General features: G+C 40.1%; 1 protein-coding gene across 3 annotated transcripts in view; it reads right to left on the bottom strand.

Moving 5' to 3' along the window:
* dennd1b (DENN/MADD domain containing 1B) overlaps positions 1-24,739 on the bottom strand; it is a 182,011-nt gene that overhangs the window by 24,346 nt on the left and 132,926 nt on the right. For all 3 annotated transcript variants that reach the window (XM_058072328.2, XM_058072329.2, XM_058072330.2), the window contains 5 exons: positions 23,198-23,323; positions 18,890-18,991; positions 8,044-8,134; positions 5,422-5,462; positions 79-114 (listed from right to left, as the gene is read on the bottom strand). In XM_058072328.2, coding sequence (XP_057928311.2) covers positions 79-114; positions 5,422-5,462; positions 8,044-8,134; positions 18,890-18,991; positions 23,198-23,323 — 396 coding nt within the window. The remainder of the gene's footprint in view (positions 1-78; positions 115-5,421; positions 5,463-8,043; positions 8,135-18,889; positions 18,992-23,197; positions 23,324-24,739) is intronic.

Here is a 24,739-nt window from a genome sequence, read left to right as displayed (position 1 = left end):
TACACATTATCAACACAAAAACCACCTCTCTTCTCATTTCAATTTTGTGTGTTGTGTCAGTTCTGCAAGAACTTTTACCTTCGTCACCGCTGTATTGATAAGTGCTCCTCCTCTCTGTTGCAAAAAGAAAAAAAAACTGTTAAAAAGTAAGACTGGGAACTCATACTAAACATTTAATGATGAATGTATGTATGCAGGCAGAAAATCCATCCATTTTCTATGCCGCTTATCTTATATATAGACAAACAACCATTCACACTCACATTCATAGCTATGGACAATTTGGAGTCGCTAATTAACCTAGCATGTTTTTGGAATGTTTTGGAGGAAACCGGAGTACCCGGAAAAAAACCCACGCATGCACGGGGATAACATGCAAACTCCACACAGAGATGGCCGAGGGTGGAATTGAACCTCGGTCTCCTAGCTGTGAGGTCTGCGCGCTAACCGCTCGTCCGCCGTGCCGCCCACTCCAGAATGAATTCATGCTTAATACTTCATTTACATGGGAGGCTATATAGGCTACACTAACATAAAAAGCCAGCCAGTTCAACAAGCAAGTTAATTGTAAGGAAGTTAACCGAGCTCCCGATCTCAAACATTATAGGTCCACTTTAAGCTTCCCTGTGGGACAAACACGAAATCCGAACGAGCTGGATTGCTTGTTTGTTTTGAAGACTAAATGTCACCATGGTTAAAAAAAAAAAAAAAAAAAAAAAAAAGTCACATTTGGAGGCTAGGCTATTGTGTTAGCTTTCTGATATCATCTCTTATGTTAACGGGTCGGTTTTGACCCATGTATTAAATCAGCTATAAAATACACTAAAAACAATAAGTTACCATTAAATTTGCTTCTCATGTCTTGGTTACCTTCTTAGGCTTCCTCATCCATGAAAATGTTGCTTTTAATACTTTTGGTGTGGGAATGTAGGCCATTTTTTTGTCACTATACCCCTCCATTTCAATTTCCAAAAATAAAATGAACCTCAAAAAAATTTTGTTACCTGGCTATTACTGAGGGATATAGAACATATCACATGTCTGGACATTGTTTTTCTGCTGGTATATTGGAAAACCAGTAAAAATGAGAATCCCCTGAAGCTTACATGATGAGAAGAGGAGCTGGTTGTCATTGTGTTGGCTAATTGTACACTTATCATTTCAGTTTTGGCTCAAAATATTGCTTAATAGTCATATTATTATAACCGGGTCGAAAACGACCTTAACGATACAGTGGTCATAATTTCAACCAGACCGTTTTCAAATTTAGTAAAAATTATTTTTTTGGTTTTATTTTGTTGAAATAGAGTTTCCTGACAAAGTCAAAAAGCCTTGATGCAATAAATCAGCGGTCTCAAACATGCGGCCCGCGGGCCAAATGTGGCCCGCAGGATGCTAGTTTAGGCCCCAGCCTTGATATGAAAGTTTAATGTTAGTGCGGCCCGCGCAAGTTTGATATGGATGCTGTATGGTATCATGTACCCAGAAAAAAATTATTACGTTTGATTCATGTTCATGTTAAAGGTTAAATAACTGTTAATAGTTATCCTCCCTATCCGTGTGGAAGTGGTAAGTTTTTGGCTATTTAAGTTTAAAGGAAATAACTTGGAGGCTACCGTTTAGGTCGCTAGCTCTCTAGTTTGCGAGTTAGCATGTGTCTCAAGACCCTGCAGTTGCGCAATATGTTGTAAATAAAAAGAGTATAAATGTGACTATAGTCGTGTTTTGTCATGTCTACAGGGCTCTAATAATGCTTTGTTCATTTTAATCTGAAAAAAAATAATTTGTCTACCCACCAACTATATGTGGTTTCTTAAGTTTTTATTATTTGCTGTTTTATTATTGTTATATTTATTTATTTATTACTGATTTTTCTTTATTCTTGATTGGTTTATTTATTTTTCATCTTATTTTGTGTAGAAAAAATAAAAATTAAGATTTGAGAACAGTGGAATGTTTTATCAGAGCTTTTATTGTAGAAAATCGGAACCAAAGCACTGAAAAAGTTTGTATATTTTTCTGTTTTTAATAAATGCGTTTTTTTTTGTTTGTTTTTTTGTTCGAAAACCTGATGCGGCCCAGCCTTGCCCAGACCCTAGCTCCAGTGGCCCCCAGGTAAATTGAGTTTGAGACCCCTGCAATAAATAAATATTATGTGATTCTTTTTATGCATTAAAATGTAAAACGGGTCGGTGCCGACCCTAACACAAGAGGAGGGTTAAAAGAGTTTGGATGCAAAGTGTTATTTTGGGTAAAAAGGGAGGCCTGCATTTGTCTTAAGTGGATAACTCACAAACTGTAAGATGGCGTTTATTAAAGAGCCACTATTTCTGGGTATACGCATCTAAAAGCATCAATTGCAGGTTCGTGTTGTAGTGTTATGTTACTACTAGCGTCATTTGATTTTTTTTTTTTTTTTTTTTTACCCACGCACAAACCTTCCCACCGTCGACCCCGGAGCTAACTTGTCATTTAAAACCAAAGCGAATAAAAATCATTGCTTCATGTGTTGTCAACTGACCTAAAGAGAAACAATTTTCACTATCAAAGCCTGCAGCCAGCAGCTGTAAATAGCGCCGCGAATCCAACCTGAGCCAAACGGCGCTGACAGCTGGTAGTATCAATCACTCCATTACGTTTCAAGGCATTACGGAGGTTTTTATTTAGCAGCGGCGCATACAAGGGAGCAGAATTGACTGATTTCCTGCTTTGAGGGCTGCAGACTGACATTTTGGAAGCCGATATCTTTTCACTGCGTGTCTTCTGCCGCATCGTGCCTCGCTCCGTTTTTTTTTTGGTGTTCGGTAAAAAAGCACAAAGCGCTGGCTAAACAGCTAAATAGAGGAAAAAGGCAGCGTTTCAGAAGTCGGTGGAAGAAGAAGAGGGGAGGGCCGAGGTGAAGGCCCCTCTTATAGATCCCTGTCAGTCAGGAAATGTGAACTTTAACAAACCTTTGAAGAGCACTCTAGAGAACTAATTCAGTCCTAGCTGACGGCGGGGGGAAAGCGAGAGTGAGAGTCGGTGTAGTGAGTGAGAGAAAGAGACAGATTGGATGGAGATGGGGTGGGGGGGACGTGGGGGGGGTGTCTGTGACAGAGAAGGAGGGAGATGTAAAGAGACAGACAGAGGAAAAGAGCGTTGAAGAAGGAGGGAGATCTATGTTCCTGGCTTGGTTTAAACGCGGTAACGTCGATGTTTGCTGCCAAGATCAACACGTCATGTCCGCAGACGTCTTGTCATGTCAAATCTCTTCTGTCTCCACTGTCCTGCTGCACGCGCTGCTTCACACACCCCCAAAATGCAGTGCAGCTGCACCCCCGGACAACCAGGCTGCCCGTGTTCTCGGAGCCGAGACTTGAACGCAACGAGTTGTGTCAGTCACGCTTTTAATTAACTTCGAAAAAAAAAATGGAGTGCAGGCTGAACGAGAGACATATAGTCAAGTATATAGAATAAAAGCAATTACGTATAAAGAGTCATGTGAACAGGGCGGTACGGTGGAAGAGTGGTTTGCGCACAGACCTCACAGCTAGGAGACCAGGGTTCGATTCCTACCTATCTACCTGTATGTAATAATACTGGTATATAATGGTGTTTGAGCAGCAACCCCGCGACCCTCGTGAAGATAAGCGGTAGAAAATGAATGAATGAGTTCTCCTCCTATTTTGTGTGGAAGTGGTAACTTTTTGGCTTCCTATTTTGTCTTTCCCCACCCTCGGCCATCTCTGTGTGGAGTTTGCATGTTCTCCCCGTGCATGCGTGGGTTTTCTCCGGGTACTCCGGTTTCCTCCCACATTCCAAAAACATGCTAGGTTAATTAGCCACTCCAAATTGTCCATAGGTATGAATGTGAGTGTGAATGGTTGTTTGTCTATATGTGCCCTGTGATTGGCTGGCCACCGGTCCAGGGTGTACTCCGCCTCTTGCCCAAAGACAGCTGGGATAGGCTCCAGCACCTGCGCGACCCTCGTGAAGATAAGCGGTAGAAAATGAATGAATGAGTTCTCCTCCTATTTTGTGTGGAAGTGGTAACTTTTTGGCTTCCTATTTTGTCTTTCCCCACCCTCGGCCATCTCTGTGTGGAGTTTGCATGTTCTCCCCGTGCATGCGTGGGTTTTCTCCGGGTACTCCGGTTTCCTTCCACATTCCAAAAACATGCTAGGTTAATTAGCCACTCCAAATTGTCCATAGGTATGAATGTGAGTGTGAATGGTTGTTTGTCTATATGTGCCCTGTGAGTGGCTGGCCACTGGTCCAGGGTGTACACCGCCTCTCGCCCAAAGACAGCTAGGATAGGCTCCAGCAGCCCCCGCGACCCTCGTGAGGAAAAGCGGTAGAAAATGAATGAATGAGTTCTCCTCCTATTTTGTGTGGAAGTGGTAACTTTTTGGCTTCCTATTTTGTCTTTCCCCACCCTCGGCCATCTCTGTGTGGAGTTTGCATGTTCTCCCCGTGCATGCGTGGGTTTTCTCCGGGTACTCCGGTTTCCTCCCACATTCCAAAAACATGCTAGGTTAATTAGCCACTCCAAATTGTCCATAGGTATGAATGTGAGTGTGAATGGTTGTTTGTCTATATGTGCCCTGTGAGTGGCTGGCCACCGGTCCAGGGTGTACTCCGCCTCTTGCCCAAAGACAGCTGGGATAGGCTCCAGCACCCGCGCGACCCTCGTGAAGATAAGCGGTAGAAAATGAATGAATGAGTTCTCCTCCTATTTTGTGTGGAAGTGGTAACTTTTTGGCTTCCTATTTTGTCTTTCCCCACCCTCGGCCATCTCTGTGTGGAGTTTGCATGTTCTCCCCGTGCATGCGTGGGTTTTCTCTGGGTACTCCGGTTTCCTTCCACATTCCAAAAACATGCTAGGTTAATTAGCCACTCCAAATTGTCCATAGGTATGAATGTGAGTGTGAATGGTTGTTTGTCTATATGTGCCCTGTGAGTGGCTGGCCACTGGTCCAGGGTGTACACCGCCTCTCGCCCAAAGACAGCTAGGATAGGCTCCAGCAGCCCCCGCGACCCTCGTGAGGAAAAGCGGTAGAAAATGAATGAATGAGTTCTCCTCCTATTTTGTGTGGAAGTGGTAACTTTTTGGCTTCCTATTTTGTCTTTCCCCACCCTCGGCCATCTCTGTGTGGAGTTTGCATGTTCTCCCCGTGCATGCGTGGGTTTTCTCCGGGTACTCCGGTTTCCTCCCACATTCCAAAAACATGCTAGGTTAATTAGCCACTCCAAATTGTCCATAGGTATGAATGTGAGTGTGAATGGTTGTTTGTCTATATGTGCCCTGTGATTGGCTGGCCACCGGTCCAGGGTGTACCCCGCCTCTTGCCCAAAGACAGCTGGGATAGGCTCCAGCAGCCCCCGCGACCCTTGTGAGGAAAAGCGGTAGAAAATGAATGAATGAATGAGTCATGTGAATACCTTTACAGTGTACATCCACTGCTGGTAGGACCTTGAGTTACCTGAGGGGATAATTAAAACAGCAATAATTAATTCACCCATTCATCGCAGTACAAAATATAGTATGTACTTAAACATGGTAATATAGCCAGATGACCTCATGCATTGGAGAACAAATTATTTACTAAATATGAACTTAGGGATTTTTTGCTTACTTATAAATATTGTTAGAATGTTGTATTCTCGTGTTAAAGGATACCAAACTTTCAGAAAATTAGCCCTGAACGCTCGGTTTCAGAAAGTTTTTTTTCTAACATCAACCATCCAGCCGGTGACTTCCTTATATGGGCGTGCCCAGCTGTTAGTTGTGGGTGGAATAAATTCTTGGAAATCCAAGAAAATACAGCTGGAATAGGTGCAAATTCTGGAAGATCTAGAAAACTTTCTGTGCGGGTGGAGCTGCTCTATAGGAGTCCACAGCTCAATACAAATTAGCATAACGGGTCCCCTTTAAACATTTAATAATATTCATATAGTCTGCACGGAGAACAAGTGGTTAGCGCGCAGGCCACACAGCTAAGAGATCCGAGTTCAATTCCACCCTCGGCCATCTCTGTGTGGAGTCTGCATGTTCTCCCCGTGCATGCGTGGGTTTTCTCCGGGTACTCCGGTTTCCTCCCACATTCCAAAAACATGCTAGGTTAATTAGCGACTCCAAATTGTCCATAGGTATGAATGTGAGTGTGAATGGTTGTTTGTCTATATGCGCCCTGTGATTGGCCCCAGCCTCTCTCGCCCGAAGACAGCTGGGATAGGCTCTTGGCTGACTCATTAAACCATGTTCATTTGTTCATGGTAAGTTTAGCAGCTACGATTCCCACTGCTCTTATTCAAAGCTAAACAGCACCAAAGTAACTAAAGACAGTTGTTTAGCAAGTGCTTCAGGACATTATATTTCTTTCCTTTTTGGTTTGTTTTCATGTTAATACAACTCAAAGCTGAGGTGTTTTGGATCAGAATGTTTGAATTATTCCTGTGGGATTTGCTACCCTCTCAGACATCTGACGTGTCGACGTGTACTCATTCTCATTCCTGACAACATTTTTCATTTGTTCCATCAATCGTCTTTTGCCACATCCAATCACATTCCCGGCAACCTTTGTATTGCCGTTTCAGCAGCTCATCATCTTGAAAAAGCACGTCAACTATGAATATTACTAATACACTTTGAGAGGCAGTGCTCTGCTCGGGATTGTAAAGTGACTTTAAGTGTCACTTTAAGGCCTTGTTCAAAATGCTTGATGATGGCTTTTTATGTCGATATTAATAAGAATTCATTAGTCCCGATCTAAAACTGCTCATCGACGTATGAGAGTAAATGTCTCGTGATCACATAAGAGCTGTCAAAAACAGGCTTCAGTGATCAGCCGACCAATCGGAGAGAGAGGCACATTCGCTGATGAACTTCGGGAATTGATCATTTTAAAAGCGTGAGCACCCCAAAGATAAACAGTAGAAAATGAATGATTGAAGACTTTAAGACTTGTTTGAGTCACTTCCTTTTTTTCTCCGACACAGACAATCTATTGCCGGAAATAATAATATTCATTCATTCATTCATTTTCTACCGCTTGGGGCATGCCCATATAAGGAAGTCACCGGCTGGATGGTTGATGTTAGAGAAAACTTTGGGTTGAACTCGGGTTTGCGCGCTAACCACTCGTTCGCCGTGCATTCATTCATTCATTTTCTACCGCTTTTTCCCTCACCAGGGTCGCGGCGGGTGCTGGAGCCTATCCCAGCTGTCTTCGGGCGAGAAGTGGGGTACACCCTGGACTGGTCTCCAGCCAATCGCAGGGCACATATAGACAAACAACCATTCACACTCACATTCATACCTATGGACAATTTGGAGTCGCCAATTAACCTAGCATGTTTTTGGAATGTGGGAGGAAACCGGAGTACCCGGAGAAAACCCACGCATGCACGGGGAGAACATGCAAACTCCACACAGAGAAGCCCGAGCGGGGAATCGAACCCGCGTCTCCTACCTATGAGACCTGGCAAAACAGCAACAGCAACAGAGTCAACTATAATGGGTAATATGAATGGGAAGATGACTGTAGGGGTGTTATTTCATGTCTGGAGGGCTCAGTGGAAAAAAGATGCACCTGAGCTCAATTTTGAGCTTCATGGCAAAGGCTGTGAATACTTATGTAAATGTGATTTTTTTTGTTTTCTATTTTTAATAAATTCAAAACATGTAAAAAAAAACTTTTTTCACATTGTCATAATGGAGTATTTTGTGTAGAATTTTGAGGTAAGAGATGAATTTAATTCAGTTTGGAATGAGGCTGTAACATGACAAAATGTAGAAAAAGTGAAGCGCTGTGAATACTTTCCGGATGCACTGTAACTCTGGGAAAAACTGTTGATTTTGTTAATACTTGGGTTGTTTATATTGTTTATTTTTCTATATTGTGTATTTTGTACTGCTTAACTGACTCTGTACTCTTGCTGCTGTGCAATACAAATTTCCCCAACTGAGGGACGAATAAAGGCATATCTTTAATTTTTAATCTTAATCTTAAAGCGGGTTAACCCGATATGACCAATTGGTGTAACAAGTCTGGCACTACTCACTTCCGCAGAAGCCCCCCTCTGTGATCTCTTCTTCAAACACGTCAGTGAAGCCGCGGCCTGCGTTCAATTTGGCCAGCCGTCCATCGATGAACTGGAAACATAAATTGCAACTGCTTTATTAAGGAAGGACACACTTAAAAGTGATATACACACACAGAGTCAAACGGTGGGGTGTTATTCATCCTGGCTGACAGAAGTACCAGGCGAAGATTATGTGGTTTGCAGGTAAAAGGGATTGGGTGACATGGAGCAGGTGAGGGATTAGTGTAGCAGACTAACATGCAGCACACCATCTGTGACAATTTCCGCTCTTAATCATCTCATAAATATGAAACTAAGAGGCAAGATATTTCAAAGAAACCAACAAGTAAATGTCATGTCAACTAAAAAGACTTACTTACTCATCACAGTAGTATAAATGTGTGAAAATGTATATTTATAAATGTATAACTATGGAGGTCAGCAGTCGAAGCAGGGCAGTGGGGCCAACTCGACCTGGCCGGGAAGGATTGCTGAGGAACGATGCGGCTCGTTATGTGGTTTAAAATTAAAACCGGAAAATTTTTTTTTATAAAAATTCTAAAAAAAAACAAAAAACGAAAATTCTGCAGTCAGCAATATCTTTCGCTATAAAGGATGCATTTAGCTTGTCGTGCATACCCAAGTTTGTCAAACAACTAACTGACGCAATCACGCCACCAAGAGGTTAAAAGTGTTTAACTGAGGGTTTTCATTGATAACACTCATTTTTGGTGTCCTCAATTGGTAATGTGTGAGGTGCATACGTATTTTTTCATTGATGAAGCTAGTGTCTCCAAATGTTTTGGATGTTATCTGTAACAAGTATTTTAAGTTAGTGTCCCGTAGATAACAGTCATTTTCGGTGTCCTCAGTTAATAATGTGAGGTGCCACCGTACTTGCGGCATACAGACTTTTTAATTGATTAAGCTAGTGTCTCCAAATGTTTTGGATGTTATCTGTAACAAGTATTTTAAGTTAGTGTCCCGTAGATAACAGTCATTTTCGGTGTCCTCAGTTAATAATGTGAGGTGCCACGGTACTTGCGGCATACAGACTTTTTAATTGATTAAGCTAGTGTCTCCAAATGTTTTGGATGTTATCTGTAACAAGTATTTTAAGTTAGTGTCCCGTAGATAACAGTCATTTTCGGTGTCCTCAGTTAATAATGTGAGGTGCCACCGTACTTGCGGCATACAGACTTTTTAATTGATTAAGCTAGTGTCTCCAAATGTTTTGGATGTTATCTGTAACAAGTATTTTAAGTTAGTGTCCCGTAGATAACAGTCATTTTCGGTGTCCTCAGTTAATAATGTGAGGTGCCACGGTACTTGCGGCATACAGACTTTTTAATTGATTAAGCTAGTGTCTCCAAATGTTTTGGATGTTATCTGTAACAAGTATTTTAAGTTAGTGTCCCGTAGATAACGGTCATTTTCGGTGTCCTCAATTAATAATGTGAGGTGCCACCGTACTTGCGGCATACAGACTTTTTAATTGATTAAGCTAGTGTCTCCAAATGTTTTGGATGTTATCTGTAACAAGTATTTTAAGTTAGTGTCCCGTAGATAACGGTCATTTTCGGTGTCCTCAATTAATAATGTGAGGTGCCACCGTACTTGCGGCATACAGACTTTTTAATTGATTAAGCTAGTGTCTCCAAATGTTTTGGATGTTATCTGTAACAAGTATTTTAAGTTAGTGTCCCGTAGATAACAGTCATTTTCGGTGTCCTCAATTAATAATGTGAGGTGCCACCGTACTTGCGGCATACAGACTTTTTAATTGATTAAGCTAGTGTCTCCAAATGTTTTGGATGTTATCTGTAACAAGTATTTTAAGGTAGTGTCCCGTAGATAACAGTCATTTTCGGTGTCCTCAATTAATAATGTGAGGTGCTACCGTACTTGCGGCATACAGACTTTTTAATTGATTAAGCTAGTGTCTCCAAATGTTTTGGATGTTATCTGTAACAAGTATTTTAAGTTAGTGTCCCGTAGATAACAGTCATTTTCGGTGTCCTCAATTAATAATGTGAGGTGCCACCGTACTTGCGGCATACAGACTTTTTAATTGATTAAGCTAGTGTCTCCAAATGTTTTGGATGTTATCTGTAACAAGTATTTTAAGTTAGTGTCCCGTAGATAACAGTCATTTTCGGTGTCCTCAGTTAATAATGTGCGGTGCCACCGTACTTGCGGCATACAGACTTTTTAATTGATTAAGCTAGTGTCTCCAAATGTTTTGGATGTTATCTGTAACAAGTATTTTAAGTTAGTGTCCCGTAGATAACAGTCATTTTCGGTGTCCTCAGTTAATAATGTGAGGTGCCACCGTACTTGCGGCATACAGACTTTTTAATTGATTAAGCTAGTGTCTCCAAATGTTTTGGATGTTATCTGTAACAAGTATTTTAAGTTAGTGTCCCGTAGATAACAGTCATTTTTGGTGTCCTCAGTTAATAATGTGAGGTGCCACCGTACTTGCGGCATACAGACTTTTTAAGTGATTAAGCTAGTGTCTCCAAATGTTTTGGATGTTATCTGTAACAAGTATTTTAAGTTAGTGTCCCGTAGATAACAGTCATTTTCGGTGTCCTCAGTTAATAATGTGAGGTGCCACCGTACTTGCGGCATACAGACTTTTTAATTGATTAAGCTAGTGTCTCCAAATGTTTTGGATGTTATCTGTAACAAGTATTTTAAGTTAGTGTCCCGTAGATAACAGTCATTTTCGGTGTCCTCAGTTAATAATGTGAGGTGCCACCGTACTTGCGGCATACAGACTTTTTAATTGATTAAGCTAGTGTCTCCAAATGTTTTGGATGTTATCTGTAACAAGTATTTTAAGTTAGTGTCCCGTAGATAACAGTCATTTTCGGTGTCCTCAGTTAATAATGTGAGGTGCCACCGTACTTGCGGCATACAGACTTTTTAATTGATTAAGCTAGTGTCTCCAAATGTTTTGGATGTTATCTGTAACAAGTATTTTAAGTTAGTGTCCCGTAGATAACGGTCATTTTCGGTGTCCTCAGTTAATAATGTGAGGTGCCACCGTACTTGCGGCATACAGACTTTTTAATTGATTAAGCTAGTGTCTCCAAATGTTTTGGATGTTATCTGTAACAAGTATTTTAAGTTAGTGTCCCGTAGATAACAGTCATTTTCGGTGTCCTCAGTTAATAATGTGAGGTGCCACCGTACTTGCGGCATACAGACTTTTTAATTGATTAAGCTAGTGTCTCCAAATGTTTTGGATGTTATCTGTAACAAGTATTTTAAGGTAGTGTCCCGTAGATAACAGTCATTTTCGGTGTCCTCAATTAATAATGTGAGGTGCCACCGTACTTGCGGCATACAGACTTTTTAATTGATTAAGCTAGTGTCTCCAAATGTTTTGGATGTTATCTGTAACAAGTATTTTAAGTTAGTGTCCCGTAGATAACAGTCATTTTCGGTGTCCTCAATTAATAATGTGAGGTGCCACCGTACTTGCGGCATACAGACTTTTTAATTGATTAAGCTAGTGTCTCCAAATGTTTTGGATGTTATCTGTAACAAGTATTTTAAGTTAGTGTCCCGTAGATAACAGTCATTTTTGGTGTCCTCAATTAATAATGTGAGGTGCCACCACCCTGACGAAATACATATTTTTTCACTGATTAAGCTTTTGTCAACCAAATTTTGGGGATTTTAAGTTAGTGTCCTGGAGATAACAGGATTTTTGGTGTCCTCAATTGATAATGTACAGTGTGCCTTGCGCCAATGAGATTTTTCCCACTGTTTAATGTTGAGCATGTACCTACAAATGTTTTTGATTTTATCTAAAAAAAAAAAAAGTATTTTAACTTAGTGTCCCATAAATAACAGTCATTTTTCGTGTCTTCAATCGATAACGTGTGAGGGGCCACCACCCTTGCGGCATACGTATTTTTTCATTGATTAAGCTCGTGTCTCCAAATGTTTTGGATGTTATCTGAAACAAGTATTTTAAGTTAGTGTCCCATAAATAACAGTCATTTTTGGTGTCCTCAATTAATAATGTGAGGTGCCACCGTACTCGCGGCATACATATTTTTTCATTGATTAAGCTTCTGTCAGCCAAATTTTGGGGATTTTAAGTCAGTGTCCTGTAGATAACAGTCATTTTTGGTGTCCTCAATTAATAATGTGAGGTGCCACCGCCCTTGCGGCATACATATTTTTCATTGATGAAGCTAGTGTCTCCAAATGTTTTGGATGTTATCTGTAACAAGTATTTTAAGTTAGTGTCCCATAGATAACAGTCATTTTTGGTGTCCTCAATTAATAATGTGAGGTGCCACCGTACTCGCGGCATACATATTTTTTCATTGATTAAGCTTCTGTCAGCCAAATTTTGGGGATTTTAAGTCAGTGTCCTGTAGATAACAGTCATTTTTGGTGTCCTCAATTAATAATGTGAGGTGCCCTCGCGACATACATATTTTTTCATTGGTTAAGCTTGTGCCGCGAAATGTTTTAGATGTTATCTGAAACAAGTATTTTAAGTTAGTGTCCCGTAGATAACAGTCATTTTTGGTGTCTTCAATTGATAATGTGTCAGGTGCCACCGCTCTGACGGAATACATATTTTTTTCATTGATTAAGCTTTTGTCAACCAAATTTGTGGGATTTTAAGTTAGTGTCCTGCAGATAACAATCATTTTTGGTGTCCTCAATTGATAATGCCACAGTCCTTGACAATCAGATTTTGCCCACTGTTTTAATGTTAAGCATGTACCTACAAATGTTTTTGATTTAAAAAAAAAAGTATTTTAACTTACTATCCCATAAATAACATAACAATTTGTCTCCAAATGCTTTTGATTTTATCTGACAAAAGTATTTTAAGTTAGTGTCCCGTAGATAACAGTCATTTTTGGTGTCCTGAATTGATAATACACGGGGTGCCACTGCCCTCATCATAAACCATCATATTTTCCCCACTGTTTAATGTTAAGCATGTTCCTCCAAATGACCGTTTCTATACATAAACACAACCAAAGATTTATATACATAAATCTTACATTTTTTGCATCATCTACTAATAGTGCAAGCAGAGTCAAACATGCAACAAGAGCATAGGTTGTTTTTGTGTCCTCTGGGATTTGCTGCTAACAAGCAAGCTGTACCAACTCCTCTGGTCAGAAGGGCTGGAGGCTCATCAGTAGATGCTTTTAATGAGAGGTGAGCCATGACTCTGCAACTCGGGTGCTCCAATTAGTGCAGATAATCAACCCAAATCAGCACCTAGCCAAAACTGTCACTTATCTCACTCAGGCCGATGAAATCACTCACTGTGGGCATGAATTAGACACACTGGTCAACAAACATTGGACATACAAAAATGACTGACAATTTAGAACTGTCAATCATAAACTGCAGAAAACATTTCAATCGTCATAAGTCAGTAACACACTGTTAGAAAGCCCATAATTTTTACATGTATGTCTTTATGCTTTGAAATTTTGAACCTTGTTTGGTGGTCCTTGAACGCACCATAATTATATGCCGAGACAGAGAAGTTTATTTGGCTACAGAAGCACTATCTTTGACGCTCAATCGGGCCTCAAAATTTATTAAAATATGATCATAAATATTAACTTGAATAACAACCAGCAAAAAGTGTGAGTTATCAATCAATTATCGTCGTGACAACCTAAATATTTTATCATTTAAACGTGCTTCATAAGTATATGAGGCATAATTAGGACTTGAACCTTGACTATGTTGCGAGTGAACAATGGTAACTAAAGAGAGAAAGGAAGGATTCTGTACCTGAATCTAATCAAATGATGACAGCAGTCATTTTTATTGAAAATGTTGATCCAAAATCGGCAGAGAACGTCAACATCAAGCTCGAAAGGGAGTTTGTATGTCTTTATGCTTTGAGATTTTGAACCTTGTTTGGTGGTCCTTGAACGCACCATAATTATGTGCTGAGACAGAGAAGTTTATTTGGCGACAGAAGCAGTATCTTTGACGCTCAATCCGGCCTCAAAATGTATAAAAATATGATCATAAATATTAACTGGAATAACAACCAGCAAAAAGTGTGAGTTATCAATCAATTATTGTCGTGACAAACGTGCTTCATAAGTATACGAGGCATAATTAGGACTTGAACCTTGACTATGTTGCGAGTGAACAACGGTAACTAAAGAGAGAAAGGCAGGATTCTGTACCTGGATGACAGCAGTCATTTTTATTGAAAATGTTGATCCAAAATCGGCGGAGAACATCAACATCAAGCTCGAAAGGGAGTTTGTATGTCTTTATGCTTTGAGATTTTGAACCTTGTTAGGTGGTCCTTGAACGCACCATAATTATATGCCAAGACAGAGAAGTTTATTTGGCGACAGAATCAGTATCTTTGACGCTCAATCCGGCCTCAAAATGTATAAAAATATAATCATAAATATTAACTGGAATAACAACCAGCAAAAAGTGTGAGTTATCAATCAATTATTGTCGTGACAAACGTGCTTCATAAGTATACGAGGCCTAATTAGGACTTGAACCTTGACTATGTTGCGAGTGAACAACGGTAACTAAAAAGAGAAAGGAAGGATTCTGTACCTGAATCTAATCAAATGATGACAGCAGTCATTTTTATTGAAAATGTTGATCCAAAATCAGCGGAAAACGTCAAAATCAAGCTCGAAAGGGAGTTTGGGGTTGGTAAAAATGATGTCTAAACCCGACATTTTTCGTCAGGTGTTTGCGTTCTTTTACGCGCATGATGCTGACATATGGATTTATTTTTAATTGTTCCATTCATTCAATTGCTTCTGTACATTCCCATCCCAGGCTGATGGATGATTAATGACCGATGGGCCATAAGTTGTGTGAATGGAGGCTCCTGGCAGACGTTCCCCTGCACACTCAATACAACTGTGTGTGGCTTCATTTTATCATTGGGACGAAGCGAGTTCATTGACTCTGTCCTAACAGAATGTGTGTATGTATGGCTGATAGGAAGCAGGTTGATGCCATCATTCCTCCGCAATCTTTGAGTGCTCTAAAAAAAATAAATAAAAGCCCTGTTGAGGTAAGCCCGGTGAGAAAATATGGTACATATCACGAGCGGAACATGTTAATTATGTATAATTAATTAATGGTTGATTATACCCATTCCTGTTGTACACGGTGCTGTGTACGGTGATTTTTGGGGCATTGCTTGTTATATATAAATAGATTTCAGATTCTACTAAAAAAATTCAGGCGGGGTACACCCTGGAGTGGTCGCCAGCCAATCACAGGGCACATATAGACAAACAACCATTCACACTCACATTCATACTTTTTGGACAATTTGGAGTCGCTAATTAACCTAGCATGTTTTTGGAATGTGGGAGGAAACCGGAGTACCCGGAGAAAACCCACACATGCACGGGGAGAACATGCAAACTCCACACAGAGATGGCTGAGGGTGGAATTGAACCCAGGTCTCCTAGCTGTGAGGCCTGCACGCTAACCACTTTCACACCGTGCAGCCTATATGGATATTATTAAATGTTTAAAGGGGACCAGTTATGCTCATTTGTATTGAGCTGTTGGACTCCTATAGAGCAGCGAGACCAGCACCGAAAGTTTTCTAGATCTTCCAGAATCTGCACTTATTCCAGCTGTATTTTCTTGGATTTCCAAGAATTTATATAGCTTGTATAACTAACAGCTGGGCATGCCCATATAAGGAAGTCACCGTCTGGATGGTTGATGTTAGAAAAAAACTTTGGGTTGAACTCGGGTCTGCACGCTAACCACTCGTTTGCCGTGCAGTCCCTAAAAAAATTCAAATTAATTTCATTTCTATTTCTATTCTGAGGGAGTATTGTGTTTTTGAAATAATGTTTTTTTCCCCCCAAATTATAAAACACTACTATATAAATTAATCACACACAATTAGTCAATCACACAAAATATTTAACACAAAAACACGACTGTCACCTTCCACATTGCTGGACTTAATTAAATGCTTGTCAGACGATGTCAAAAAAAAAAAATATATATATATATACGTATATATATATATAATGAAATATTAGTATGACGTCAGAAGTGACATTGTGTCAGGATGTTGCATATACTATGACTACTAATAATTCTTTCTTCTTTCAATAATTAAAAAAAATAATTTTGAAAAAAAAAACCAAACAGGAAAATATACAAACTTTTTCAGTGCTTTGGTTCCAATTTTCTACAATAAAAGCTCTGATAAAACAAAAAATAAAAAATAAAAAAAAAATGTACTATATGCTCAAATAAGCTAATGTTAGCTATAGACTAGGGATGAGCCAGGGTATAAAAAAGTATCCGTTACGTATAATGCATTTGTTCAGGATAAGAGTATGAAACAAGTACATTACGTCATTATCCGTATTCCTGTTCAAAGAAAATACTCATTATGTATTCACTCTTTACACTCCGAAAGAAAAAAAAACAAAAACAAAAAAAAAACACTGTTAGTCCGAAAATGTCCCTCATGTGTAATAAATGTGTATAAAATACATTTTTAATCTCAATGTCTTGCTTCCTTGCTGGTGACCGGCTGACAGTCTAATTGGGAAACAGCATGACCTCTCAATGTAATAATACCACTAGAACTTTTCTACTGTCGTCACTTCACCGAGACTTCCTGAAGATGTGACTTTTTCCAAAAAATATCGTGTAACCAAGTCGAGAGCTACATTCAATGTTTTCAGAGCAAATGTGGGTCACGGCCATAGCCGATCTCGCGCACGCCACTGGCATCTCCGTCGAAAGTAGGAGTGGGGGAGATAAGCCCGCCCCCCCCCCCCCATGCAAGAGAGGCGATAAGGGTCTGTTTCCCAACGTTAGCGTGGAGGCAGGAGCCAGTTCGGGAGGAGGCTTTGAACTGCTGCTCGCTATCTGCTCTGCCTGGGAAAATTATAGATGGAGGACAGGAGTCCCGAGAAACAAAAGGCTGATTGAGGGCTGCTGTGTTGTACTCTGGGGGGGGGGGGGGGGGGGTAAATCACACTACTATCACGGGTCAGAGATCACAAAGACAAGTCATGGGGTGAAAACAAATGTTCTTCTTAGCAGAGGTCTCTTTCCACTTCCACTAAGTTTAGTATGGCAGAAGGGATTTGGGGGGGGGGGGGGGGGGGCATGAAGTATACATGAGTGATTGGAAGGGAAACTTGTGCAGCAAGACATGAATAAAGGATACCTGCACACACACGACGCACATAAACACAGCCAAAACCACAGTGGAATACAGTGGACGGTGGATTGGAATTTTTCCGGAATTAAAATTCTCGCACTGGTAGGAGTGTATGCATAGATAAGAACTGTAAACATTTTCATAAGGTCAAAAGCCATCTATGATCCCGGGCTTCTGGCTCCACTGTTTCCCATCACTCTCAAAAATGTTTCATTCTCCACCAGCTCAGCACATACACGCTGGACTGGTGGCCAGCCAATCACAGGGCACATATAGACAAACAACCATTCACACTCACATTCATACCTATGGACAATTTGGAGTCGCTAATTAACCTAGCATGTTTTCGGAATGTGGGAGGAAACCGGAGTACCCAGAGGAAACCCACACATGCACGGGGAGAACATGCAAAATCCACACAGAAATAGTCGAGGGTGGGGGAAAGACAAAATAAGAAGCCAAAAATTTACCACTTCCACACAAAATAGGAGGAGAACTCATTCATTCATTCATCCATTTTCTACCGCTTATCCTCACGAGGGGTGCTGGAGCCTATGCCAGCTGTCTTCGGGTAAGAGGCGGGGTACACTCTGGACTGGTGGCCAGCCAATCACAGGGCACATATAGACAAACAACCATTCACACTCACATTCATACCTATGGACAATTTGGAGTCGCCAATTAACCTGATTACCCAGAAAACCAGAAAACCCACACATGCACAGGGAGAACATGCAAACTCCACACAGAGATGGCCGAGGGTGGGGAAAGACAAAATAAGAAGCCAAAAAGTTACCACTTCCACACAAAATAGGAGGAGAACTCATTCATTCATCCATTTTCTACCGCTTATCCTCACGAGGGTCACGAGGGGTGCTGAAGCCTATGCCAGCTGTCTTCGGGTAAGAGGCGGGGTACACTCTGGACTGGTGGCCAGCCAATCACAGGGCACATATAGCCAAACAACCATTCACACTCACATTCATACCTATGGACAATTTGGAGTCGCCAATTAACCTGATTACCCAGAAAACCCACGCATGCACAGGGAGAACATGCAAACTCCACACAGAGATGGCCGAGGGTGGGGAAAGACAAAATAAGAAGCCAAAAAGTTACCACTTCCACACAAAATAGGAGGAGAACTCATTCATTCATTCATTCATTTTCTACCGCTTATCCTCACGAGGGTCACGAGGGGGTGCTGGAGCCTATCCCAGCTGTCTTCGGGGCAAGAGGCGGGGTACACCCTGGACTGGTGGCCAGCCAATCACAGGGCACATATAGTCAAACAACCATTCACACTCACATTCATACCTATGGACAATTTGGAGTCGCCAATTAACCTGATTACCCAGAAAACTAGAAAACCCACCCCCCCCTCCAAACTTGAACCCGGGTCTCCTAGCTGTGTGGCCTGCGACCTAACCACTCGGTCACCGTGCAGCCGAATAAGCTGATAATTAATAAATGTTTTGTTGTGTCGTTTAGATCTACAGCAAAGGTGGCACGTTTTAGAAAACATGTTTGGTTAAAATGACGAGGATGGGGTGGGAGAGGGAGGAGGGGGAGGGGGGGGGGCACAGACAGACTATCACACACATAGAGGTGTTGTACCTGCTTAAAAAGCTGCAGGTTGACAGCCATGGACAAAAAGTTCCTCATGGTGCTCGAACGATGGTTGACAAAGCTCTCCTCGCAGAATGTTATTGGCTCCCCCTGTTAAGTCCACAGAAAACAAATAATATAATAATATTATTATAATAACCAAATCTAATTACGTTAGAAATGAACAACAGGAATCAGGACACAAGTGTCAACATTTTTTTAATAATAATAATAATAATAATAATAATACGAGTGTCTCTTGGAGGCTTAAAAAAACTCTCCCAAATAAGTAACTATTTCAACACATTTCTTCATTAGTGGGACAAGAGGAGAAAAATGTGAGAGGGGACATGACGGAAAGAGGAAGAGAGAAAGAAAGTTCCCCTGGTGGAGTGTATGCAGTCCCAGTACATCCCACAGTACTCCACATGAACACGGTATTACTATTTCTTACATCATGTCTGTTGGCCTGTGAGCTGTAGACACAGAGGATGACAACAACTCCACTCCAGGCCGATCACACGCAGCCCCAAGTCATTTTCAATACATGCTTTCTCATAATTAACATAATTCCCACATACCGCGATGGGGCTCGGAATTCTTCTCCGCGTACAACAATGCACGTCGTGATGGTCCTGGCTATGAGCGCAGTGTGCCACATTAAAAACAACAACACAGGAGACTAACCCCATTTTCAGGGATGGGCGGATGATCGCGGTGGCCCAAATTACATCACAGGAATAATGCTCCATTTACATCATGACAAAAAAAAAAAAAAAAAATTTTCAAGGCTTATTTTCTCACAAAGGAGAGTTTAATCATTTTTCCAGGCTCCATATGGCTGCTACAGCCCGGGGCCTCACTGCAGCAAAACAAAACTGAACAGTATGCTGGGAAAAGTCTTATTAGGTCTTATGTACACTTAAGCAGGGAATCTGAGTATATATTTAGAAAAGTCATTTTATGTGATAGTTTAGTAATGTTATAGTCTCACCACAATGGTCTCCATATTCATGTGAATATTCAACCTTATTCCAAACCATTCACCAGAAACGGTGTACTGTAATACCTGGTAGAGTAGAATTCATTATTTATAAATTAAATATTTTCATAGTTAGAGCATTAAAAAAAACTGTTTACGATGCTCCTGAATGAATGTAACCTTATTAGAGAGTTGTCGTTTACCTGCAACAGTAGTAGGGATTATTGTGCCTGTTGTGAGATCATGGAAAACCGCAATAAAACGTGGTGCATGTGAACATTACTGACACCTAGTGACCAGTATGAAGTAATACATATCATTACAACACCTTTAAGTGTGTCTTCTGAATGCTCTATACTTTTATTTTAGCTCATTTTGCCATGTTTATACTTGAAAATTGTTAAATTAGGCAAAATGTATGTACAATTGAATTAAATTCAATATGCATAATAATAAAAAATAGGATGCATTCAACCACAAAGGAGCATGATTTATTACTCAATATATTTAGGTGCATTTAAAATGTCTTTTATTTTAATTGACGGTAAAAGATATTATTGTCAACATTTTTGGAGAGCAAATGAAGTCACTGTTATGACTACATAATAATAATAATAAATTATTATTATATAATAATAGTAATTATAATAATTATTAGTATTTAAAATAATACTAATAATAATACTACTAATAATTATGATTATTAGAACTACAAAAAGCTAAAAATGTTGATATTCATAACTTATAAAAACATGGATTGTTCTTTCAATGTGTACATATGTACGTATGTTGTTTTTCATATGCTGTTTTTTATTATTATAAATATCAAAGGACAACTGGACAGTCGTGACATAAATGGACAAGGTAAATAGACAAAATAATATTAATAATAATAAATTATTATTTTTATTATATTCACTACTTGTCTTTGTCTATTTAAGTCACAGCTGGAAAGAGTAAATACTAAAAAAAATATTATTATTAATAATAATAATAATAATAAATAATAATAATTATTATTATTATTATATCCACTACTTGTCATTGTCTATTTATGTCACGGCTGTCCAAAGTAAATAGACAAAATAATAATAATAATAATAATAATAATAATAATTTATTATTATTATTATTATTATTATTATTATTATTATTGTTATTATTATTATTATTATATATTATAATAATAATTTATTGTTATTGTTATTGTTATTATTATTGTTATTATTATTGTTATTATTATTATTATTATTATTATTATTATTATTATTATTATTATTATTATTATTATATTCACTACTTGTCTTTGTCTATTTATGTCACGGCTGTCCATAATAAAAAGCAGCATATTAAAAAAACATATACGTACACATGTATACAAGTTATTAATATCAACATTTTTAGCTTTTTGTAGTTCTATTATGCCTTTTTCCAGTAAAATAAATAAAGTTATAATATTAAAATGCATTTCAACTCATAATTTGTCCTGTGCATGACTAAATCTGGGCTTACTTGCACATAGAAACAATTTTAATGCCAATGATGCCCATCTCCTGTTGCTGTGTATGCAATGTGAATGCACTCCAATTTGAATGTATGCCATTTATCGGTCATCTTTAATGATATATACCATTCATAAAGATGCTCTGGCACTCTGTTCTCCAAGTTTAAATTAAGCTGCTATACGGTAACGGCGCAAGTCATTTGAAAATCTATATTTGTGTTCTTCATCTCGCCACCTGTGGTGCTCCTAAGCAGGTGATGGACACCTGGGAGAACATAAGCTAGGAAATGATTGACCTATGAAATGCTTTTCCTAATCATCTGATTGCTTTTCTACTCATTAGCATTTCCCAGAATTGTTTCATTTACAACTCAGCAAGACTCCCACCGAGCATCCACACCCCTCCTTATGTCAAGACATATGCGCCTGTGAATCGCAGCCACGGGCTGACTCCTGTCCCGGTGTCTCGGTGTCTGGTATAGATATATACCACAAATATCACAACTCCAACTTGGTGCTCGTGCGTGTATGTTAACGCATTTTGCAAAAAATGCTGTCTGAAAAAAAAAAAGAAAAATGGCTGCATGTACTATGTACACAAACATTGCATGCCAGGGATTGTGTCAGAGGGGAGGCAGTTTGTTCATATACTGTCTGTATTCGCAGAAAAGCAAGACAGCATCAATAATGTAGCAATCTTGGCTCCGGGAGTCCACAAAGTCCAATTAGTTTCAAAGCCAAAAGGAACAAAGGCTTCGCTATTTGTCAAACAGGACATGCTGTAGTTTTTACTCGGCTCTGATTCCGACCTGATACGCAGAAAAGATACAGTCAAGTCATGTTAGCGAGGCTTAGCACCACAAGGCAAACACCAAAGGTGGCTAAAAGAGATCTTCAAAAGGAACGTCTTGAGTCTTCTAGGATCCTTTGACGTTTCGTTGCTCAAGACAGGCCCACCTTAAATGTGTACTGTACCTGTGAACTCACCTTTTACCTCCATTCCAAACTAGTCTCATTCATTCATTCATTTTCTACCGCTTATCCTCACAAACTCCACACAGAGATGGCAGAGAGTGGGGAAAAACAAAATAAGAAGCCAAAAAGTTACCACTTCCACACAAAATAGGAGGAGAACTCATTCATTCATTCATTTTCTACCACTTATCCTCACAAACTCCACACAGAGATGGCCGATGGTGGGGAAAGACAAAATAAGAAGCCAAAAAGTTACCACTTCCACACAAAATAGGAGGAGAACTCATTCATTCATTTTCTACCGCTTATCCTCACGAGGGTCGCGTGGGTGCTGGAGCCTATCCCAGCTGTCTTGGGGGCGAGAGGCGGGGTACACCCTGGACTGGTGGCCAGCCAATCACAGTGCACATATAGACAAACAACCATTCACACTCACATTCATACCTATGGACAATTTGGAGTCAACAATTAACCTAGCATGTTTTTGGAATGTGGGAGGAAACCGGAGTACCCGGAGAAAACCCACGCATGCACGGGGAGAACATGCAAACTCCACACAGAAATGGCCGAGGGTGGGGAAAAACAAAATAAGAAGCCAAAAAGTTACCACTTCCACACAAAATAGGAGGAGAACTCATTCATTCATTTTCTACCACTTATCCTCACAAAGGTCGCGTGGGTGCTGGAGCCTATCCCAGCTGTCTTGGGGGCGAGAGGCGGGGTACACCCTGGACTAATGGCCAGCCAATCACAGGGCACATATAGACAAACAACCATTCACACTCACATTCATACCTATGGACAGTGTGAAAGTAGCAAATTTTAGCTCATTGTAGGCTCGTTGTGCTCCACTTACAGGCTTATATCGAAGGGCGTCCCGGTAGGATCCAAACAGAGCGGCCTGCGCTCTCAGGAAGGCCCTTGCCACGCCACTTCCTGTTGCCGTGGATTGCTTCTTAAGCTTGCTCTTCAATGAGGACACCTGGCGGAAAACGTGACAAGAGAGCTGGAGTGAGAGAAGAAGGGATAAGTTAAATTATCACCTCTGAGATTGGTGGTGTGGGGTGGGGGTGGGGTGGGGGGGGGCAGCCAGCCCATTCTGAGTGTGAAGTATCACATTTGCAGGTCATCACAAAAAAAAAAAAAAAAGACAGAAAAGAAAAAAGAAAGCTCCAGCTTTTCCACCATGCGTATGTGTTGTGCTGCTGGGAGCACCTGCTGCTTTGCTAATTGAGTCGGAGGAAATGCAGCAGAAAGAACGGGAATGGAAACTCACATCCTTGCCTTTCCTCTCTTTGCAACACCCTTTTTTTTTTTTTTTGCTTTTCACTTCTCCCATCACTTCTTACTCCTTACTCCTTGTTCTTTTCCACTCCTCCTGCTGGTTCTTCCAACCCCCTCTAGAAAGGGACTCTTGACATAAAATGTCTTTAATTATTTTCCTCTCTCCTTGGCTGTGGCTCCGAGACTCCAGGCGAGAGAAGAGGAGCAGCAGGCCTGAGCTTGTTTTAGGATGACAAAAGATTCACCCTGGCCACGGTCCCCGGGGAGTCTGGAAAGGAAGTTGTCAAGAGTCTCTCCTCACCTGCTCAGCAGCAGTCTGACTGCGTTGTCGCTGAGTGAGGATGAGGAGAAGGTGGAGGAAGAAGAGGAGGTGTGTGTGTGTGTGTGTGTGTGTGTGTGTGTGTGTCTGGGCTGTGCCAGTTTAGAACACTTGCACACCATTTCATTGCGTTGCAGGTGATCAAGTTCCAATTTGGTTAACAGGAAGCAAGAATCATGATGTCATGTTACGCATTGAATGGAAATTCATGTATTGCCTATCACCGGTGTACATAACACTGGCGGTAAGACTTACAAATATATATGTTTTCATCACATGATCTGATACAAGACTGTGATCATTCTGGCAGGATTGCTACAATGGGGAGCCAAATTCATTGTGATAAAATTACAAATAAATACAATTTCATCATTGGGAAAAACAATTTCGACTATAAAGCCCTCTAAAAAAAAAAAAAAAAAAAAAAACCTCTAACAACATTGCATGGTATATCCATGCTGTGATCGTGCGTTCATACGTATGGTGATAGATTTAAAACACTAACACTTATGATATCCACTCTCATTGGGATGGCTGTATCTTCCAGCACAATACGTGTGCTCCAGTAATAATAATAATAACGATAATATAACAACAACAATAATAATAATAATAATAATAATATCGCTGTAGCTTAATATACAAGTCAATTGTGTAAATGGAACACTGTTGTGAAGGCTATGCCATCAAAATAAGTATTTTCCTTGATGTCCGTTATTAGCTAGCTCATATTAACTCATATTAACTCATTCTCTTCACGCTAGACAGAAAAGGGAAAATGCTAACACTTATGAT

This window comes from Doryrhamphus excisus, linkage group LG4 (genome assembly GCF_037039965.1).
Source record: "Doryrhamphus excisus strain RoL-2023G ecotype Guam linkage group LG4, RoL_Dexc_Guam_v1.1, whole genome shotgun sequence".
NCBI classification, from domain to species: Eukaryota; Metazoa; Chordata; class Actinopteri; order Syngnathiformes; family Syngnathidae; genus Doryrhamphus; species Doryrhamphus excisus.
Note: the sequence above shows the minus strand (reverse complement) of the source record. Positions and strands in the feature narration are given on the sequence as shown.